At 33.8% G+C, this 21,904-nt stretch overlaps 3 protein-coding genes across 3 annotated transcripts; 1 reads left to right on the forward strand and 2 right to left on the reverse strand.

The window, feature by feature from the left end:
• Positions 1-16,147: 16,147 nt before the first annotated feature.
• LOC140884912 (translocator protein homolog) lies at positions 16,148-17,153 on the reverse strand. The gene has a single exon (XM_073291802.1). The coding sequence runs from the start codon at positions 16,869-16,871 to the stop codon at positions 16,287-16,289; it is 585 nt and encodes a 194-aa protein (XP_073147903.1). The 5' UTR covers positions 16,872-17,153; the 3' UTR covers positions 16,148-16,286.
• Positions 17,154-18,054: 901 nt separating this feature from the next.
• Positions 18,055-20,229, forward strand: LOC140880086 (pentatricopeptide repeat-containing protein At5g66520-like). The gene is made up of 2 exons (XM_073284185.1): positions 18,055-19,727; positions 20,095-20,229. The coding sequence occupies exon 1, from the start codon at positions 18,062-18,064 to the stop codon at positions 19,457-19,459; it is 1,398 nt and encodes a 465-aa protein (XP_073140286.1). The 5' UTR covers positions 18,055-18,061; the 3' UTR covers positions 19,460-19,727; positions 20,095-20,229.
• On the reverse strand, positions 19,924-21,301 carry LOC140880087 (glutathione S-transferase PARB-like). Its single transcript, XM_073284186.1, has 4 exons — positions 21,177-21,301; positions 20,930-21,078; positions 20,799-20,847; positions 19,924-20,620 (listed from the first exon to the last, which is right to left on the reverse strand). The coding sequence occupies exons 1-4, from the start codon at positions 21,229-21,231 to the stop codon at positions 20,169-20,171; spliced, it is 705 nt and encodes a 234-aa protein (XP_073140287.1). The 5' UTR covers positions 21,232-21,301; the 3' UTR covers positions 19,924-20,168.
• Positions 21,302-21,904: the final 603 nt, after the last annotated feature.

Here is a 21,904-nt window from a genome sequence, read left to right on the forward strand (position 1 = left end):
CAGTGATCCAAATGATTAGCCACCAAAGAAAATATAAAGAAAACTCAATTTGAAACATATTGTATCTCACGTTAGTTGAGCAAAAATGGATGTTATCTTGGCCAAACTGACGTCGCAATACCAAACTGAATCGGATCAGTTTAGCAGCAAACACACCATCAGTTTACCTTAAGCAGTTCTGGTAATTTGGCCATATCTTGCAGCTCAATTATCCGAATGGAACGATTCACCATGTGTTGGAAAGATAAGACAATGATCTACAAATCATATTGAAAAGTCGAAGACTGAATCGGATCCTAAGAAGATGCTAAACTACGTTGAAGTTACTAGTTTGGAACAGAAATTCTGCAGAGCATAATTTCTGGAACAATCTGGTTTATTAAGCATAACTTTCGCATATGAACTCCGAATTGAGTGATTCTTGATTCCGTGGAAAGATAAGAGAAAGGGCTAAAATTTGCATGTTTATCACTTTGCCCAAAAAAACAACGAATCAAGAGATATGATACTAAACTGATCGTATGATTACTAAACTGCTCCAAAATCAGTTTAGCTCCTAAACTGATTTTGTGCTCAACCGAAATTTTGTGCACCTCTGGTATTTCAAGCATAACTTTTTCATATGAACTCCAAATTGATTGATTCTGGTGGCGTTGGAAATCTAAGATCAAGAGCTACAACTTTTATTTTCATCACTTTGCCCAGAAATCAACGAATCAAGAGATACAGAGCTAGACTGATCACATGCATCTGAAGTTGCTAAACTACTACATAAACTGAAGTTGACCAAGAGTAGTTTACCCACCCAAACTGAAGATCGCTCAACTGCTACAGCACCCAAACTACTCCAAGTCAGTTTTGCACCAAAGTTCAGTTTAGCAAGTTCAGTTTCGCTTAAGACCAGTTTAGTGAAATTCAGTTTAGCTCCAGAAAAGGTACAGAAACAGTACAAAAGTATTTTAACGGCTCTATTTCTGTGTCTAACGGCTATATTACTCTTGGAGCCTATAAATACAACATCTTGGAGTTCAAACACAAGCTTTTGAAGGAGATTAAAAGTATGGGCAGCCTACTTGAAGAAATCAGCTAGTTGAGAACAGCCCAAGGTGTGAAGAACACATCAAAATTCTTGGGCGTGAAAATTCAAGTTCTTCACACCCAACTCACTCACATATAAAAGAGAGATGTTGTTGCGATATTTTTGTGCCCGCAAGTGCACGGTGTCAAGTTTTAATATATGATGAGTAGAGTATCGTTCCCACGAGGATTGAAAATTTATATTCACACCAAGTCCTGTAATTAAAATAATTTCAACTTTGTTTAGAAAATCAAAGTTTTAAATTTCAATAAACTAAAATAAAATAAAGAATCTAGAATTTGAAGGATGGCTTTGGGTACACGATCTGAGATGGGTTCTAGATACAAGATATCACTCGATTTTCATTCATCCAAATCATATCAATTGATTATATCATCTATTCTAATTTATAGACCAAGAACCCTTAATTGGTATTTACTCCCTCTCCCGAGTGCCGAGTAAATATTATTATTCTAATGCTAATTTCGATATCCCTATCAGAAATCAAACACAAAATAATTTCTCAAGTTCTATGGTTCTCTTTCAATGACCTCAAAGGAACTTGTAAGCCTCCCGACTCTACAAAAATCATAGGTTGTGTTTTCTATGATCCTATCCAAAATCTCCTCTTCCGAGTGCCAGATTTCAAATAAATATAACAATTTAATTAGTGATCAAGTAATTGAAAGACAATCAAATCAAGAATACACAAATAAATTGTTAAGAACAAATAATATTAGGCAAAATAATAGTCAAAACATGAAACTCCAATCAAGATTCGTCAATCTCTATAAACAACTAATAAGTTTATAATGAAATAATCAAACACATAGACATATCCAAAAATCTCATCATAAATCAAGGCAGATAATAAAAATCACAGATTAGAGTTGATTCTCCGTCCCCAGATGAATTTTCTCTGTATGGTGATTTGATTATCCCTTGTCGTTCGCTCCCACGTCTCAAATCTGTGTCCCAAGCCTACTTGAATGCGTAGTTGTGTGGTTCTCTTGTTTGGGTGCCTGTTCTTGTCTTCTCAAATCTCTCAAATTTTTTTGTGTTGTTGTGCGGCGGCTCTCCCCTTGATTGTGTCCTTGAAGTCCCTTTTATATGTCATCGAAGCCCGTCAAAGAAAGCCCGACAAATTGAGAGTTTTAAATTTGCAAAAATCTGCCAATTTCTCGCACAGAGCGGCGCGGGCGCGCAATAGAGTGGCCAGGGCGCGCCTGAGCCTCGAATTTACACTTCTTTTCACGTCCAAAGACGGCGCGGGCGCGCCTGAAAGCGGGGCGGGCGCGCCTTCCTCTCGCATGAGAAATTCTGCAACGCGCGATAATTTTCAAAAAATCATATCTTCTAAACTAACCATCGGATTGAGCTGAAATTTTGACAGAAACTTCAAAACATCCTAAACCGGAATATGAACGATGAAGATTGGATTTTGAGGCTTCAATAATTCCCAGTAATTTTCTGAAGTTGCTACTCCATAATTCATCATTCCGCTTCTTCTTGCTACTTTTCTTCCAATCCTTGCAACTCACAAAAACAACAACCAATACGCATAAAATTCACTCGATACATCACAAAAGCCAAGTCAAATCATATATAAATTAAGTGCATAATTTTCACTTATCAAATTTCCCCAAACTTTGACTTTTGCTAGTCCCGAGCAAAACAATAATGAGTAATATAGTCGGCCTCCAAATTTTTACATTTCAAGATTCAATACACATGCCCGCTAATTTTCTCAAGAGTTCTCGCGTGTGTGTGATTCACCAATCTTGTCTATCTTCCTCGCTTTCGATACACTAGTGCAACAAGTTTGTTTAATAGAATCATCAACTCCGCTCTCTAGTTTCAAAACAGTCTCCACCATGTTCAACTTCTACTCACTAAGATCAAAAGGACTTTTCAAGTTATATCAAAGATTTTTCATAACATCGCTGGATTTTGCACCCAATTTTATTTTAGCCACATAAATTACCCGCAAACTTAGCTATAACTAAAGATAGGATTCGGATTTCAATCCCCTCGTCTATAGCCCGGATGGAGCATCAACCCCATTTTGTCCGCAAACTTAGCCATGGATTGGTGATTAGAATTTCAATCCCTTTCCAGGCCCGGATGGAGTTTGTTTTAACAAAAAATTTCTATGTTTCTTTGGCAACTTTTCATCATTCAATAAAAATTTTGCCTAAATCATTTCTAAGCTTGTAGAAGTCTACCTCGGTTTCAAGTATAAATCACAAAAGTTAAGAATCAAATCATCCAATTCACTCACAATATCACAAAGTTTCTCTAATCACTAGGGTCTAGACAATCAAGAAATAGTGAATATGGGTGAGAACTCAAGATTAAATATAGCTAACATTGACATTTTTAACACCAAAAATTATTTTCATCATAGGCCAACACAATTACTCATCATGCCTATAACTCAAACTAACTCATCAACAAATTTTCAAAAATTTTCAAACTTTTTAAACACCAATCCCCCCAAACTTAAATTGTGCATTGTCCTCAATGTAAAATAAACAAATTAAATTGCAGAGAAATACACGTACATGTGACAATGACCATCAGTAGTCGTCATTATTTTCATCGTCATTTGTAGCGCATTGGGGTATAGTAGGGGTAACACCACCAAACTTCATCTCCACACATCCTATAAAAAAATGACAAGGGACAAAAATTTAAGAAATAAACACATAAAAATCAAATAAACAAAATAAACAAATAATACTAAAAACTCTTGGGTTGCCTCCCAGGCAGCTCTTAGTTTATAGTCCTCAGCCGGACTGTGTCTGCACTTTCAAAACTTTAATATCTGTGAATAAACTGCAGACATAGACAAAATAAAATAAATTAACCCAAAAAATGATAAAAATAAATAGACAATAAAAATAAAAATTCTAAATCAAAATCAAGATCACTTGGTAACAGTATTAGTGCACAATAAATTGAATCAATCCCCGGCAACGGCGCCAGAAACTTATTGCGATATTTTTGTGCCCGCAAGTGCACGGTGTCAAGTTTTAATATATGATGAGTAGAGTATCGTTCCCACGAGGATTGAAAATTTATATTCACACCAAGTCCTGTAATTAAAATAATCTCAACTTTGTTTAGAAAATAAAAGTTTTAAATTTCAAAAAACTAAAATAAAATAAAGAATCTAGAATTTGAAGGATGACTTTGGGTACACGATCTGAGACGGGTTCTAGATACAAGATATCACTCGATTTTCATTCATCCAAATCATATCAATTGATTATATCATCTATTCCAATTTATAGACCAAGAACCCTTAATTGGTATTTACTCTCTCTCCCGAGTGCCGAGTAAATGTTATTATTCTAATGCTAATTTCGATATCCCTATCAGAAATCAAACACAAAATAATTTCTCAAGTTCTATGGTTCTCTTTCAATGACCTCAAAGGAACTTGTAAGCCTCCCGACTCTACAAAAATCCTAGGTTGTGTTTCCTATGATCCTATCCAAAATCTCCTCTCCCGAGTGCCAGATTTCAAATAAATATAACAATTCAATTAGTGATCAAGTAATTGAAAGACAATCAAATCAAGAATACACAAATAAAATTGTTAAGAACAAATAATATTAGGCAAAATAATAGTCAAAACATGAAACTCCAATCAAGATTCGTCAATCTCTATAAACAACTAATAAGTTTATAATGAAATAATCAAATACATAGACATATCCAAAAATCTCATCATAAATCAAGGAAGATAATAAAAATCACAGAGTAGAGTTGATTCTCCGTCCCCAGATGAATTTTCTCTGTATGGTGATTCGATTATCCCTTGTCGTTCGCTCCCACGTCTCAAATCCGTGTCCCAAGCCTACTTAAATGCGTAGTTGTGTGGTTCTCTTGTTTGGGTGCCTCTTCTTGTCTTCTCAAATCTCTCAAATTTGTGTGTGTTGTTGTGCGGCGGCTCTCCCCTTGATTGTGTCCTTGAAGTCCCTTTTATATGTCATCGAAGCTCGTCAAAGAAAGCCCGACAAATCGAGAGTTTTAAAGTAACAAAAATCTGCCAATTTCTCGCACAGAGTGGCGCGGGCGCGCAATAGAGTGGCGAGGGCGCGCCTGAGCCTCGAATTTACACTTCTTTTCACGTCCAAGGACGGCGCGGGCGCGCCTTCCTCTCGCATGAGGAATTCTGCAACGCGCGATAATTTTCAAAAAATCATATCTCCTAAACTAACCGTCGGATTGAGCTGAAATTTTGACAGAAACTTCAAAACATCCTAAACCGGAATATGAACGGTGATGATTGGATTTTGAGGCTTCAATAATTCCCAGTAATTTTCTGAAGTTGCTACTCCATAATTCATCATTCCGCTTCTTCTTGCTACTTTTTTTCCAATCTTTGCAACTCACAAAAACAACAACCAATACGCATAAAATCCACTCAATACATCACAAAAGCCAAGTCAAATCATATATAAATTAAGTGCATAATTTTCACTTATCAGATGCATTCATAGATTAGTTGAGTGAATTAAAGTCTTTACACAAAGACGTTAAAGATTGTGTTTGTAGTCTTGGCATAAAGACGTAAACATTATGCGGATTGTGAGGTTGCGGCCTACAATTGAGTGGTGGCTAGGAGTTCTTGTTTAGGAAGTGGGTAAATCCTAAACCGGATTGGGTTTGTACAAATGGCTTGTATAAATCAAAGTCTTCTAGTGGATCCTTCCGAGGAGGAAGAAGGGGTGACGTAGGAGTTGTTGAAATCTCCGAACATCCATAAACAAATCCTTGTCTCTTTATTTCTTGCATTTATTCATTGCTACTATTTTGGATTACATTGTTGAAGCATTTTATGTGTTTGATAAAATACTCAAATATTGCATTCAAAGTGTTTGATAAAATGCTTCAACTAAACCGTTTTCATTACTTCAACTTGCATCCTTTTAAATTGATTTACAAAATGTTAAATTAGTTTCTACGAAGGATTATTTCGAGTGTCTTCCGCTTAGTTTGAAAACCAAACTCGATTTAATTCATCGGTGCTTAATATTTCAAGAACCGAGCTATTGTAGCTCAAAATGTTTTAAAAGTGTGTATTCACCCCCCTCTACACACCGTATCCGATCCTATCAATTGGTATCAGAGCGGGTTGTTCTTGAAATAGCATTTGAAACTGATTTTGACCTTTAAAATTCGTTTTTCATGATTTTTCTAACATATATATGCATAGTTGAGTTTTCTGGCAGCTTGTAGCGACTTTGGGAAAAATGGCATAACTCTCTGATCAAGTGTCCAAACGACAAACAGCCTTTTGCATTGCAAACAAGACACATAGAGGATCGCAGCGGTATAAAATTTGCAGCCTGGTGATGCACGATAAAAAAGCAGTTTATTCTGTAAAGATTGAACCAATGTGCTGCCGCAAAAACAGAGCATAGGACATGAGTTGGTGTTTTTATCAAAAAGATCAAGGATGTTGCACTCATCGATTGAAGACACTTATTGCCTCAAATAACAGTCATACATCTTCAAGAAAACCTCGGTACACTTATTTTAAAATTTGCTTCTAGAGAGCACTTGAGTTTGACTGTCAATATGATGTTCTATTTGTGCTAGCATGTTGTTGGATCAAGCATGTCTAGTCAATTCCCTTACATCAGTAGTTGTGCTTAAATATATAAAAGGGACGCTTAAATGATTTATGAATATTTCAGTTGGCATGTCAATCTTGACTTTGTATTGCTTGGCAGTTCGAGTTAATTTTGTCAATTTTTTATGAAGCTTGCTAATTGCTCAACTTGATTATTTGTGTTAGATATTTTTGTGTATTTCATATTTTTGGAAAATTTAAAATTTATGAAATGTCATATGCTACAACACTTTTTGTTTGCTCTTTAAAATTATTTTATGATCATATTATAAAGATAGGGAGAGTAATGATTTTTGACTTGCAATCGTATCTTTCATATACTTGCGCTTTATAATTTCAAATATCAAATCCATTTATTCGAAAAATGATTTGAGTTCCAATGTATTTTCTCTACTTGCATAAGTAATCACTAGTGTTTGTGAAAAAAAGAAGAAATAATATCATTGTGAGATCATTATTTTTCTATGTGAATACCCTTTACATGCTTAAATCTTTTTAGAATCATTCATTAAAGGGACACATCATAAGCTTACTTGTTTTGGGATCACAATGATATTTTACAACTTCTTGATCTACTTATACTTGTTGACTATATATGGTAGCAAAAGTAGAGAAATATGGAACATGATTTGATCAAGTCAATTTTTAATTATCTCTTGATCTTTGTGAGTGACTAAAATTTATAGCATGTGATATTTTCAAGTACTTCCCTCGATTATTTTTGTTTCGGCATTGTTGTTCGGAAATGCGATCTCTTTTACCAAAATAATCAAGTGGAGATGAAAAATTTTTTTTGCATACATATTTCATTGAAGTTGTTTTCATGAGTTAGTCACCCCTCTACCTTTATAAAATAGAGGGGGAGAGCTAATTATAATTTTAAGGGGGAGAAATTTTTTTTTTTGTTTGTTTAATTTGTGTCTTTTTTATTCACACAAAAGGGGGAGAAATATGTTAGTTAAAAATATGATTTTTGCATTACTTGAGTTTAAATGTTCATATTTTTATCCAAGTTTTGTGATCATCAAAAAGGGGGAGATTGTTGGGTTTTTGGAACACAAGCAATCTTGATTTTGATGATAACAAAACTTGTTATTGTGTTTCTAACATATTTACTTTAGTGTGAAGTTGTCAACTCAAGATAGAAGCCAAAACTCGAAATTAGCTAAACTGAATTTCTGGCGAGCTTTAGTGTTTCAATGATATCTTACATCTCATTGATCCAAAGGATTAGCCGCCAAAGCAACTACAAAGAAAACTCAATTTGAAACATATTGTATCTCACGTCAGTTGAGTAAAAACGGATGTTATCTTGGCCAAACTGACGTCGCAATACCAAACTGAATCGGATCAGTTTAGCAGCAAACACACCATTAGTTTACCTCAAGCAGTTATGGTAATTTGGCCATACCTTGCAGCTCAATTATCCGAATGGAACGATTCACCATGTGTTGGAAAGATAAGACAATGATCTACAAATCATATTGACAAGTCGAATACTGAATTGGATCCTAAGAAGATGCTAAACTACGTTGAAGTTACTGGTTTGGAACAGAAATTCTGCAGAGCATAATTTCTGGAACAATCTGGTTTATTAAGCATAACTTTCGCATATAAACTCCGAATTGAGTGATTCTTGATTCCGTGGAAAGATAAGAGAAAGTTCTAAAACTTTCATGTTTATCACTTTGCCCAAAAAAACAACGAATCAAGAGATATGATACTAAACTGATCGTATGATTACTAAACTGCTCCAAAATCAGTTTAGCTCCTAAACTGATTTTGTGCTCAACCGAAATTTTATGCAGCTCTGGTATTTCAAGCATAACTTTTTCATATGAACTCCGAATTGATTGATTCTGGTGGCGTTGGAAATCTAAGATCAAGGGCTACAACTTTTGTATTCATCACTTTGCCCAGAAATCAACGAATCAAGATATACAGAGCTAGACTGATCACATGCATCTGAAGTTGCTAAACTACTACCTAAACTGGAGTTGACCAAGAGTAGTTTACCCACCCAAACTGAAGATCGCTCAACTGCTACAACACCCAAACTACTCCAAGTCAGTTTCGCACCAAAGTTCAGTTTATCAAGTTCAGTTTCGCTTAAGACCAGTTTAGTGAAATTCATTTTAGCTCCAAAAAAGGTACAGAAACAGTACAAAAGTATTTTAACGGCTCTATTTCTGTGTCTAACGGCTATATCACTCTTGGAGCCTATAAATACAACATCTTGGAGTTCAAACACAAGCTTTTGAAGGAGATTAAAAGTATGGGCAGCCTACTTGAAGAAATCAGCTAGTTGAGAGCAAAGCTCAAGGTGTGAAGAACACATCAAAATTCTTGAGCGTGAAAAGTCAAGTTCTTCACACCCAACTCACTCACATATAAAAGAGAGATGCATTCATAGATTAGTTGAGTGAAAGTCTTTACACAAAGACGTTAAAGATTGTGTTTGTAGTCTTGGCATAAAGACGTAAAACATTATGCGGATTGTGAGGTTGCGGCCTACAATTGAATGGTGGCTAGGAGTTCTTGTTTAGGCAGTGGGTAAATCCTAAACCGGATTGGGTTTGTACAAATGGCTTGTATAAATCAAAGTCTTCTAGTGGATCCTTCCGAGGAGGAAGAAGGGGTGACGTAGGAGTTGTTGAAATCTCCGAACATCCATAAACAAATCCTTGTCTCTTTATTTCTTGCATTTATTCATTGCTACTGTTTTGGATTACATTGTTGAAGCATTTTATGTGTTTGATAAAATACCCAAATGTTGCATTCAAAGTGTTTGATAAAATACTTCAACTAAACCGTTTTCATTACTTCAACTTGCATCCTTTTAAATTGATTTACAAAATGTTAAATTAGTTTCTACGAAGGATTATTTCGAGTGTCTTCCGCTTGGTTTGAAAACCAAAAACTCGATTTAATTCATCGGTGCTCAATATTTCAAGAACCGAGCTATTGTAGCTCAAAATATTTTAAAAGTGTGTATTCACCCCCCTCTACACACCGTATCCGATCCTATCACTATTTCTTCAATAAACGCCTTTCGGGGATGTTCAATTCTTGTAATATTTTCAAACATTCTTTCATCAGAAATGGTTGGTTTTGTTGAAATTATACATCGGTTTATAGGTCTGATTCATTCATTAATTTATACATCGGTTTATAGATCTGATTCATTTGTAACAGATAAATGATTTAATTCCAATTTGGTTCCATTCATTCATTACTATTAAAATTTTTAGTTGATAAACTGATTCGAATATGGTTAAATCAAAATTATTTATATGATATTCATGAAATGTATCATATTCATGATCATCCTCTATTTCAAACCAGTTTTTAATTATTAATCTTCCATTTCTTATAAAGGATGATGACATGATTAATATATTTTGAATATTTCTTTAATTATTATTTTCATTATCAATTTCATTATATATTTCCTTTATACTATGTTCACCAAATCGAACAATTATATAAGTTTTTACAATGAATAATCGTTGATTTATTTTATTCGTTTTGTTATAGGTCTGAATGTAGAATGGATTTGTATTCTCTAGATTTTGAATTTTATTTCTCAGATCTCGAAACTTTTTATTTAATATGAGTACTTCTTGATTCAGAGTCATTCCAGACATTATAGAGTTTTTGAATAATTTTTAAATTAAGGGCAGCAGGAGGTTCATGAAGGTTACCTTAATTAATTGATCTTTGGTTTTGAGCAGAGGCCAAATCTTTGATTTCCCTTAAAGATCTCCTGATCGAATGGTACTTGCTTTTCAGATCTTCAGGTTTACTCTAACCATATAACTTCAATTATCAGCTTCCAGCCTTGTTACTCCTTTTTCCCTGCTTGCTTAGTTATTAGCCATAAGGCTTAATTTTGTTTATGATTTTTATGTTTCTTAGTTTCTGATAGTTTTCACACGTCTTATATGAACCAGATTGTAAGAAACTTAAGAAGAGAGAGAGATACTCAAACTTCACTTGTTCATTTACAACACAAACATTTCCTTTTATAGGCGTGGAGAAACGCATACAAAATTAAAATAAAGGAAAAGAGGGGGGACCACCCGACACTACATAATGGAAAACAGCTCATTTTACATCTGAGTGGATGCCTTTCACATGTGGTGTGGTCCACGATTTCCTTTGTTTTTACATTGTGTCACTATATGAATCATTGACACATTCGGACCATTTTTTTATTGGTTTGTCTTATTTAACAGCTGATTCTTCTGTCTGAATTGGTTGGCAATGTCCACATTTGTGAGTGGAAATTATTGTTCTTAGTCTTTGACATAGCATTTGTTGAGTTTTTCTGGTCATGTCAACTCTTGCCTCATAGATTGGGGGTTCGAATTGAGCTAACATGGCTTGATCTTTCTTTTGGATTGTCTCCTTGTGTCCAGTGGTTAATAAAATTTTACTAGTTGCAAAATTTATTTTAACCTTTGAATTTCCATCAAATTTTACTGTTTTTTGATCATGTCAATCAATGTATTTATTCTTATCTCAGGAAGTGTTGAGATATCCATTACTGCTTTCTCTTCATTTGATCCTTCAAATAAGAACTTGTCTTTATTTTTTCGACATTGAATGTATATCATCGGTTGATAGAATTTGTCATTTCCCCAATCTGAAAGGGTTGAATGAATACTCAATGTTAACACTGGATCGTCTTTGAATACTGCTTTCTTGAACTGGATGATACTATTTCTCAGTTGATATGGAAATAGTTCTATCTCTTGATTGTTGGGACTGACTTCTAATCCACTTAATAATCCATTTGAAAAGAATCTTGCGACTTCATGGGCTGGAGCACCCTGCAGTGTTCTTGCTCTTGATATACTTTGTGTGTCACAAGTTTGTAGCCAAGATCCTACAGATGGTTTGGCTATTCTCAAATAGTTAGTGTTTCGAAGAATTCAGTCTTGAGTTTTTCTGAAAAAATTGTTTTTTCAAAAATTGGTTTTTGTGGTCGTAGATTGACCATTTTTCTTTCTCTCGTTTCAAGGGCGCTTTTAAACGTCATTTCTTCTTCTTCATTTTTCTTGGTGTTGGCTGTGACCACCGATTCTTTTTTCTTTTCTTTTTATTTGTTGTCAGTGTTGGCTGTGACCACTGACTATTTCTCATTCATCTCCATTATTTTATCAAATGGAGTTGCTATCTTATTTGGTGTTCTCAGTGAGGATGATGATGATGAGGTTGTCATATTTTCTTTTATCCTCTGAATTTTTCCATTTATATTCTTTTTCCTTTGTTGAAGAATCTGAATTTCTTCATCTATGTCAATCAATTGTTCTTCTAATTGATTTAGTTTGTCCATCCTGCACAAGAAAACATATATATATATAAATGGTTAGAAATTTAACTATTTATCGTGAGTAATTCGGATAGTTTTATTATGCGTATCATTGCATTTATGAATTCTTTTGCAAGAATTGAACCAATCTTTATGAGATTGATTATTTTACTCATAGAGTAATTCATGTTTCTGAATATAAATCTCATTTCATCAATTTATATTCCCCATGCTTTCTGAGGCATGTTCGCATGACTTGAAGCCATAAAATAATTCATGTTTCTGAATATAAATCTCATTTCATCAATTTATATTCTCCATGCTTTCTAAGGCATGTTCGGATGACTCGCAGTCATTTTCTGGATCACTTAGGATCTCCTTTGTTATTCTGTTACTACATATAGTATAATTTGGATGAAGTTCTCTGGTTAATGCGTCGGGTAATGAATTATCCGTTCCTTTGACATGCTGGATCTCGAACTGATAATGGTTCAATTCCAATTGCCATCTAATTAACCTTGCTGCATTTCTCCCTGCATTTCTTGATATTTTCCTTGTCTTGAAATATGTTAAATTCATATTATCTGTTCTTACTAGAAATGGTTTAGAGATAAGATAAATTTCATAAGTTCTAATTGTAAATATTAAAGCTAATAATTTTTTTTCATTTGAGTGATAATTTAGTTGTGCACCTTGAAAAGTTCCTGATGTATAATTATATAATTCTTCATTATTCCTGGTAGCTATTTTAGTAAGTTCTTCTAAATTTTTTTCTTCTGTATAAGCTTTTAAACATGCTCCCCAGTATTCATCTGAAGCGTCTGTTTAGATTATTATTATGTCTTTATTGGAAAAAAAATATAACTCATGAAGATTACTAATTATTTTTGTTAATAGTGTCTATATAATTAGTATCTTCTTTAGACCATTTCCACTTATGGTCCTGTTTAAGTTTTGTTTGAAAATGTTTTCTGATTTCTGCAAGTTTCTTAATGTAATTTCCAGAATAAGTTAATAATCCTAGAAATCTTCTTAATTGATCTTTATCCTTGATTTCACTAGGAAAATCATGGATTTTTTTAAGTATATGTTGTTGTAAACAATGTTTTACATCTTTTATTTGTAATCCTAGATAATTTATCTTTGTTTTAAACAATTGTGCTTTATTCTCAGAAAGTATAATTCCATCTTTATAACAAATATCTAATACTGTCACGAGGTCTTTATAATGTTGATCTAGTGTTTTTGAATAAATTAATATGTCATCTATATAAACACAACAAAAGTATACATATGATTTAAAAGATTCATCCATATATCTTTGGAATATACCTGGTGCTTGTTTAAGTCCGAAAGGTAATACAGTCCATTGATATTGTCCTTTTGGACAACCGAATGCTGTAAGTAGTTGTGTTTGTGGTTCTAGCTGAATTTGCCAAAATCCCGATTTACAATCTAAACTTGAAAAATATTTCATTTCTCCTATATAAGATAGTAAATCATTCTTATTTGGGATGTAATATCCGTTCATAATTGTTGCTTTATTCATTTTTCGATAAATCAATCACCATTCTTTTCTTATCAGTATCTTTCTTACGGGCATAAAAGGCTGGTGAGGAGTGTGGACTCTTACTAGGGATGATTATCTTAAGTTTTAGTAATTCTTGAACCTCTTTTTCTAATATTTTTACATCGTTCATGTTGCATCTTCTTGGTGCTTCACGGATTGTGATATTAGGATCTTTAAGTTTTATTGAAGCAATGAGTTGTTTTCTTTTCTTAATTTTGTCATGAGGATTTTCAGAACAAATATCATGAAATTTAATTTCTTCATGATTTTTTTTTCAGTATTAATTGTTAAAATATTTTCTATTTTTAGTTCTATTGGATTTGTATTTCGTTTATGAAAATTCTTTGTATCCTTCATTTTCTACACGAAATGATGTACGTATTTTAGGAATATAAATCATTGATGATCATTTGTTTAAAGTTATGTGATCTTCAAATTGTGTAAAAGGAAGATATTGTCTTAAAAAGTTATTTCCTATTATAATGTCAATTCCTGATTCTATTTGGTATATAATGGGTATTACAAATTTTGTTTCCTCAATTTATATTTTTAATTTTTCTGCTACTGTATCAAGCATGATTATTGATCCATCTCATATTTGAACTTTTAATCCTTTATCGTATTTCTTTCAATAATGATTTGGAAGTATATGTTTGCTTCCTAAACACATACTTGCTCCTGTATCAACATAATCATGTATATGATATGGTTTATGTTCTTTGATTTTAATTTGAATTTATATATATATACTATTTGAATTAATTTTGTTTTTAGTCTCCATCTTCTCAACTTTTTTTTTAACGGATGATTTTAATGATTTATTAGGATTTTTAATAAATAATGGTAGAATTGATATTTTGAAACAAAATTTTCTCTCTCCAAGGAGTAGAAAATAAGTTTAAATGAATGAGGTATTAAAGTGTAAGATGAAAATAGGTTTGAGTATAGATTTATATTTTACCCTTAAATCATGTTGGAAAAACCGATCAAAATAAATATATTTTTAAAAAAACTGGAGTGATCCTATTTTTTTTATTTTTTTTTAATTTTTTTTTTCTAAAATAATGTTTTATATTCCATAAATCATGGTCATGACCTTTACTTATTAAATATTACATATAACAATGAAATTTCAAAAACTGATCAATTTTTATAAATTAAAATATGAATTATTTTGATTTCTTGGTCATATAAATTTAATATTTATGATAAAATTTTAAAATTATTTTTAAATAACGTTCATAATATTATATTCTATTTTATAATTTTAAAAATAAAAAGATTTATAATATCAAACAAATTATCTTTAATTGATTAAAATAAGTTCATCCAAATATTTTAATAATTTATTTTTAAAATAAATCATTACAAATTATAAATTATTAAACCAACTTATAAACTCCTAAATCAATTTATAACCTCTTAGAACTTATAAACTATATTATTAATTAATAACCTTAACTAAATATCTTAAAAGATATTTGACAAAGATGATAATTTTAAAAAATATAATATAAGATCTTAAACTCTTTAAGTTTGTTTATAAATTTTTTTTTTCAAATTTAAAGGGTCAAAATTAGTCGTGTTTTGAAAAATAAGCTCATCATTACTTCTTTATTTTTTTTGAGACTATAATTACTTGTTTAGAAAAATCTTATTTTGATCTTCTACTTTTCAATATTATCTTTATATATTTTATTTATTTTGATTGTTTACTTCTTTATATTATCTTTTTATATCTATATACTATACTATTATATAAAAATTGATGATCTTTAAATAACTATTTTTTGACATTTTATGACACAACAAAAATATCTTTCAATTTTACCCTTCTTAATCCATATTTTTTCTCCACTTTTTTTTTTCTATTTTTTAAATATATTATCTTTCCCATAACTAATTTTCATCTGCAAAATTATATATTATTTCATAAATAAAAAATCATGATAAAATATTATATATATATCAAACACAAAACAAAACTGCATGTGCTTTTATGCACATATTTTATTAAATTTCCATTGCTCTATTTTTTTTAGATAACTTATTAATTTTTTTTCTAAATTAAAATTAAAAATATTTTTATATTATATACAATTATTTGTGTATAATTTTATATTTACATTATTTTCATAATGTTAAATTTTGTTTGATAATTTGATAATATTGACCATAAAAAGATTTTTAATATCATCTAAAAATTGTTTAAATATTTTCATCATAAATTCCTGAAATATCTTACATACTAATTTCGTTTTTCCTAAATTTCTCTAGGTACAAATGTATATCAAACGAACGATCGTATACGATATTACTTCTAACACTTTCCTAATTGTATGAAAACATTAACACTCAGTCATCCACAAATAAAAATATGATAATAATGCAATTATTATTATTATTTACCATGACTCAAATTACAAGTACAATGTAACTATTTGACTAAAATATGATTTCCAGTATATATATATATATATATATATATATAAAACTCATTGCAAAACATAATATATATATATATAGTCCGTCACTCTTTATTATACAGTCAATTGTACACAACACAATTCATGTTCAAACACGTACATAATAAAAAAAAAAAAAAAAAAAGAAAAAGAAAAAGAAAGAAAAAGCAAAGCATGGATTCCCTTACAAATTATCCTTAATTTCTTGCTCACTGATTATTCAATAGCCTGTAATTCACAGCAGCCGGAAGCAGCGCCGCCACGAGACACGGCAAGAACAGATCTCCGGCGATCGGATTCAAGCTCTTGAAGGTCCGCCAACTCCCCACCAACGCCCCAAACAGAGCCACGCAAAGCGCCACCCCAACTCTCACAAGCCCCGCCCCGAACACGATCGGGTACCATCCGAGGCTGAGACCCAGCTGAGCAAAGTAGAAAGTCAGCGCCACGGGGCGGCGGTGGAACCCTCCGTCGGCCCAGACGAGCCAAGCCGAGAGGCCGGATAGGAAGGCGGAGGTCATGCAGGCGAGGTGGAGAGCCCATAGGGGAGGTATGTAGAAGGGTTTCTCTATGTTGCGGAAGCGATTGGTGGAGCCGAAGAGATAGATGACGAGAACGGCGAGGGAGAGAGGGAAGGCGAGGGCTATGGCCAAGGATCGGAAGCCCCTCCTGGCCACGCCTTTCGATTTCTTCCCTTTCCTGGAGCTGACGTCGGAGGGAGGCACGGTGGCGTCGATGACCGGCGAGTCTTCTCTTTGATCGGTTGTTCTGTGTTTGAGATCTTGGGAAGCCATTGAAAATTTGAAATAGATGGATGGAGAAATGAATTGGTGCAGAAGTAATGGATTCAAGGTGTTGGGTTTTTATTTATGGGGGAACAAGTTTATCTGTAAGATTTTATATTGGAGAGAAGCTGCGTGGCCATGCGAGGTGGCGAGAAATGGCAATAAGCGGGACACGTGGGTGCGACGGTGTGGCGCTTCCTGTTCATTTTTATTATGGGATTCCATCCACCATCTTCTAATTCATTACTTAAATACCAAGTATTTCCTAGATTTTACCACATCAGTGACGAATTGAATTAATGTTGTGTGTTTGTATAATCTGTTTTATATATGTTGTATAATTCGTTTTTACATTAGATTTTATCACATCATAGATATACATACACATCATGTTGTGTGTGTATAATATATGTATCATGATGATCATAGTAGAATAAATTTATGTGCTGACGTAATATTCATATAAATGATACGGTGCAATCTATATAATTACTCTTTCGAGAAAATGTTGATAGACAATATCTTTCCATTTATATGAACTTGCACACAATTATTTGATTATAGTTGTTGTTGCGATGGAGGACGCTTGGTAACATTTGACTTATATATGTGATATTTTTTAATAATTTAGAAAGTGTATGGAATCTAATTAGATTTACACGAAATTTTTTATTATAACCAGTTCTCCAACACACACAGAATTATGGAGAAAGTCCTTAAGGGATTTCAAGTTGGTAGAATATGCAAACTTTTAGTCAGATGTTAAGCGTTCAATTCTCCATACCAATATTTTTTTAGATTAATATGTCATACAGAGCTTGCTTAATGTGGTTTACTTGACTAGTGTAGTTTGCATGTTATTACGTTAGTGCGAAGGTTTACCACCGAAAAATAACGTCTCACGTCATTAAAAAAAATTATGAAGAAATCTGCCATGGAATATTTTTGAGTAAAAAACTGTGTGTAATATATAAAAATTTTATGAAGAATTAAAAGAGATCACAACTTATTAGTGAAGAATGTTGCAGAAGATTTCCGCCCAAAAAGTTAATATATGTGGCCAATGCTGAAAATGATTATTATTATCGTGATTTCGATAATTTAGTTTAACTCTTAATTTTTATGTAAATATTATTATTTCATATGAGGAAATTTGAAAAAAAAGGGTCAAATCAAATGAGCGTATCAACACAGAAGAAATGAGCCCACAAAATCTGAAGCCAACGGCAACCAGAATCATCCACCTGTTGGATCATTGCACCACTCGCTCGCACCTCCGACAGATTCAAGCTCAGCTCATCCTCTCTCGTCTTCACATCAACACCACCGTCGCCCACCGCTTCATCGCCGCCTGCCACCCCTTAAACCTCCTCGACTCCAACGCATTGCCCCTCTACACCAGCAACCTCTCAAGACCGCACACTTTCATCTGCAACACCCTTCTGAAACTGTTTGCTCATTCCACCACTCCTATTAACTCGCTTAATCTGTATTCGTACATGCACAGGAATTCTATTCTTGTCAATAATTACACTTTCCCTTTTGTGCTCAAGGCATTGGCGGACTTGAAGTTGGTCAAAGAAGGAGCTTTGGTGCATGCCCAGGTGATTAAGTTGAGCTTTTTCGGTGATATTTATGTTGGGAATGCGTTGATGAATTTGTATGCTGCGGTTGGGGAAATGGGTTTGTGCGGGAAAGTATTTGATGAAATGCCACAGGTAGACGTTGTGTCGTGGACGGTTGTGATTGCTGGATTTAGGGAAGCTGGGAATTTGGATGACGCTTTGATTGCTTTTGAGAGGATGAAAAGCGAAGGTGTGATGCCTAATCAGGTGACCGTGGTGAATGTTTTGGCGGCATGTGCTGATTTCGGTGCGCTGGATATGGGAGTTTGGTTGCATGAGCTTGTAAAGGGAAGTAAATGGGAATTGGATGTGATTTTGGGTACTTCTTTAATCGATATGTACATGAAGTGTGGCAAAATCGAAGAGGGTTTGTGTGTTTTTGGCCAAATGAGTGAGAAGAATGTGTTCACATGGAACACGGTTATTAAAGGGCTAGCTTTAGCTAATAATGGTAAGGAAGCTGTTGCATGGTTTTTCAGGATGGAACAAGAAGGTTTTAAACCTGATGAGATCACTTTAATTGCGGTGCTGTGCGCTTGTGTGCATTCGGGTTTTGTACATATGGGGCGGCGAATATTTTCTTCATTGGTTGATGGAGAATACGGGTTCTCACCAGATGTTAGACATTACGCTTGTATGGTTGATGTTTTATCACGTTCTGGGTGCTTGGAAGAGGCTCATAGGATGATCATTGAGATGCCTTTTGAGCCTACTGTGAGTATTTGGGGAGCTCTACTTTCTGGTTGTAGAGCTCAATCTAACCTGGAACTGAGTGAGATTGCTGCTTGGAAACTTGTGGAGTTGGAGCCTGAGAATAGTGCTTATTATGTTGTGTTGTCTAATTTGTATGCAGTAATGGAAAGATGGAGCGATGTTGAGAAAGTTAGGAACTTGATGAAAGTGAGGGGACCAAAGAAGTGCATGGGTAGCAGCTCAGTTGAACATGAACACAAGGAATTCAGTCTTCAGTGATTGGCCTGACATGTTTGTCTGTTGTTCGGGAAAGAGAAACAACTTTCTTCGGTCTATGTCAGTCTTCATTGGGGACCTTGTGTTTGTGCTTGTGCCACATTATGAATTTTGATGCCATGGCACGACCACAAGAAAGTGGATGGTAGTCAGCCTAGGAAATGTAAATGCATTCTGTTAAAAAAATTGGCCTTTCTTTAGAAAAAAGCCACGCATTATATGTGTAGTTGTTTCGAACTGTTACTGGAGGAACAATGCTTAAATGCACAAGGTAACTCCCAAAGAACAGAGACGCACTTTTCATATGATTTTTCCTGTTTTGGAATTGTGAAGGAAACGGGGTCGAGGAGCGGCGTCCACAAATTCATGGTTTCTTTGCCTTAACAGAAATCAATAGTGCTACATCTTGGGCAATGCCGCTGATAATATTTTCATCCTTCATGTATTTTCATGCATTACACGAAACATGACATCCAATTCTCAATATGATAAGATATTTTGTCATACAAATGTGATCAGAATGTGAATTTATGAATCAAAATCCTTATTCAAATTTCAGAAAAAGAGCTGTAAGCTAAACATTTTATTATGCGCATATTCTTTCCTCAACGTGATTCTTATTTTGAAGATTTAAACAGGAATTTGGAAGCAAAGCAGAGTGTATAGGATGAGAAGCCACAACGTCTGAATATGGAGATGAAGACCCTATAGCTCACTGCAGGTTGTTTTTCATGTCAACAACCTTTTTCCAAGCGTCTCTTTCCAAGATATCCTCACACCAAGCTCTGACTTGAGGACGTGAATCAAAAAGTGCTTTGACACTTGTCCCCATCAAGTAGCTCAATGTTGGGAGATGATTAAGATCTGCTAGAGTGAAACTGTTTCCTGCCAAGTACTTGGATTGTGCCAACCGTGCTTCATACACATCAAGAACTTTAGACAGCTGGGATACATATTCTTCAACAACAGAATCATCCGTAGGCTTCCCCATCGTCGGCTTAAAGCTGAGTTCCCATGCTAACTTTGATGCTGGAAGGTCATACTTTTGGGCCTCCACTTCCATCCATACAAATGTGCTTGCCATCTCCTTTGGATTCTGGAATACCAATGGGGTTCTCTTGTCAGCATATGCGTAGGCAATATATTGATTAATTGCCCTTGATTCTGCATAAAAATTTATGACAAAAAAGTCAAATATCTTGATCTCTTACCGGCACAGGCGGATCAAGGAAACGAGTGAGTTGGTCAAGTAAGGGTGAGGCAATGCATTTGGGGTTCTGAAGGTTATATTTCTTGTGTTTCTTCGGTTATATTCTGAGATGATGTCATCAGTGGAACTTACCAAAAAGCTTCAGGTCTCCATCTTCAAAGGCAGGCACTTGACCAAATGGCTGCATCAGATAAGTTAATCAAGATGAGCAACAAAGTTTGAAGATTTAAGAATGAAAGCTTTTTGAAGCTTAAAGAGATTACCTGGAGGGACAGGAAAGGTTCTTTTTTGTGCTCTCCGACCCTCATGTTAACCGGAACGAACTCGTACTCGAGTCCTTTCTCATTGAGGCATGCACAAACTTTCATCGTTGCAGTTGATAAGGTGGCCCCGTGAACCTTGATTGCCATTTCTTGAAAAATAATGGATTTGATTAATGTGATGATTGTGTATAAAGACGATGTGCAGGTCTTTATTTATTTATACCAGAAAAATGTGAGAAAAGTTTACCTATGAATGTAACTCGTACTATTGAGTCTTGTGAGTTTGAAGTCTTCTTCATCATTCTCGGGAATATGACGTCTCTGCCCACTTCATCAACCGGTTTTTGAGAAATTATAAAAAAATTATTATAATGTATAGAATCAATATCCGAGGAAAATTGACTGGCACTATCTACAAAATACAATAAAAAATTGATCCCAAGCTCTATAGGTTGCCAAGTTGACCCCGACTCTATTTCCAAGCAACCTTTCTTTTTCAGCAACCTTTTGTGTTCACTCTCTTTTTTGCGTACATTTTCATTCATATTATCTCCACATCATATTGTAATTCTTACCAAATAAAATTTTCTTTACTCTCAATTTCAGAAGTATTAAGGTCTTGATTGGGTTTACAATTTCAACTGCAGCTATGATTGATTTCAAAATGAATGTCATTTCTAATCAATTTGTCATTCTAAATCAAATCAATCAATTGAAATGCGAATTAAGTTTGAGTTTGAATGGAAGAATTTGAAACTTTGTATTTTAAATCCATTTGATTGTTTTGATGAATTTATGTTATATGAATATAAATTTCATTTTCATCAATGCAATTGTACTTGTGATTACGATGAATTTCAAATATACTCAAAAAGAGTATCATTTTTCAAATACACCGTCCGACTCCAAATCAAACTCTTTTATCCGGTCAGCAACCTAATAATGCACTAGAATGGATGGATTTGAACGTTTTGT

The sequence above is a fragment of the Henckelia pumila genome, chromosome 2 (assembly GCF_033568475.1).
Source record: "Henckelia pumila isolate YLH828 chromosome 2, ASM3356847v2, whole genome shotgun sequence".
NCBI classification, from domain to species: domain Eukaryota; kingdom Viridiplantae; phylum Streptophyta; class Magnoliopsida; order Lamiales; family Gesneriaceae; genus Henckelia; species Henckelia pumila.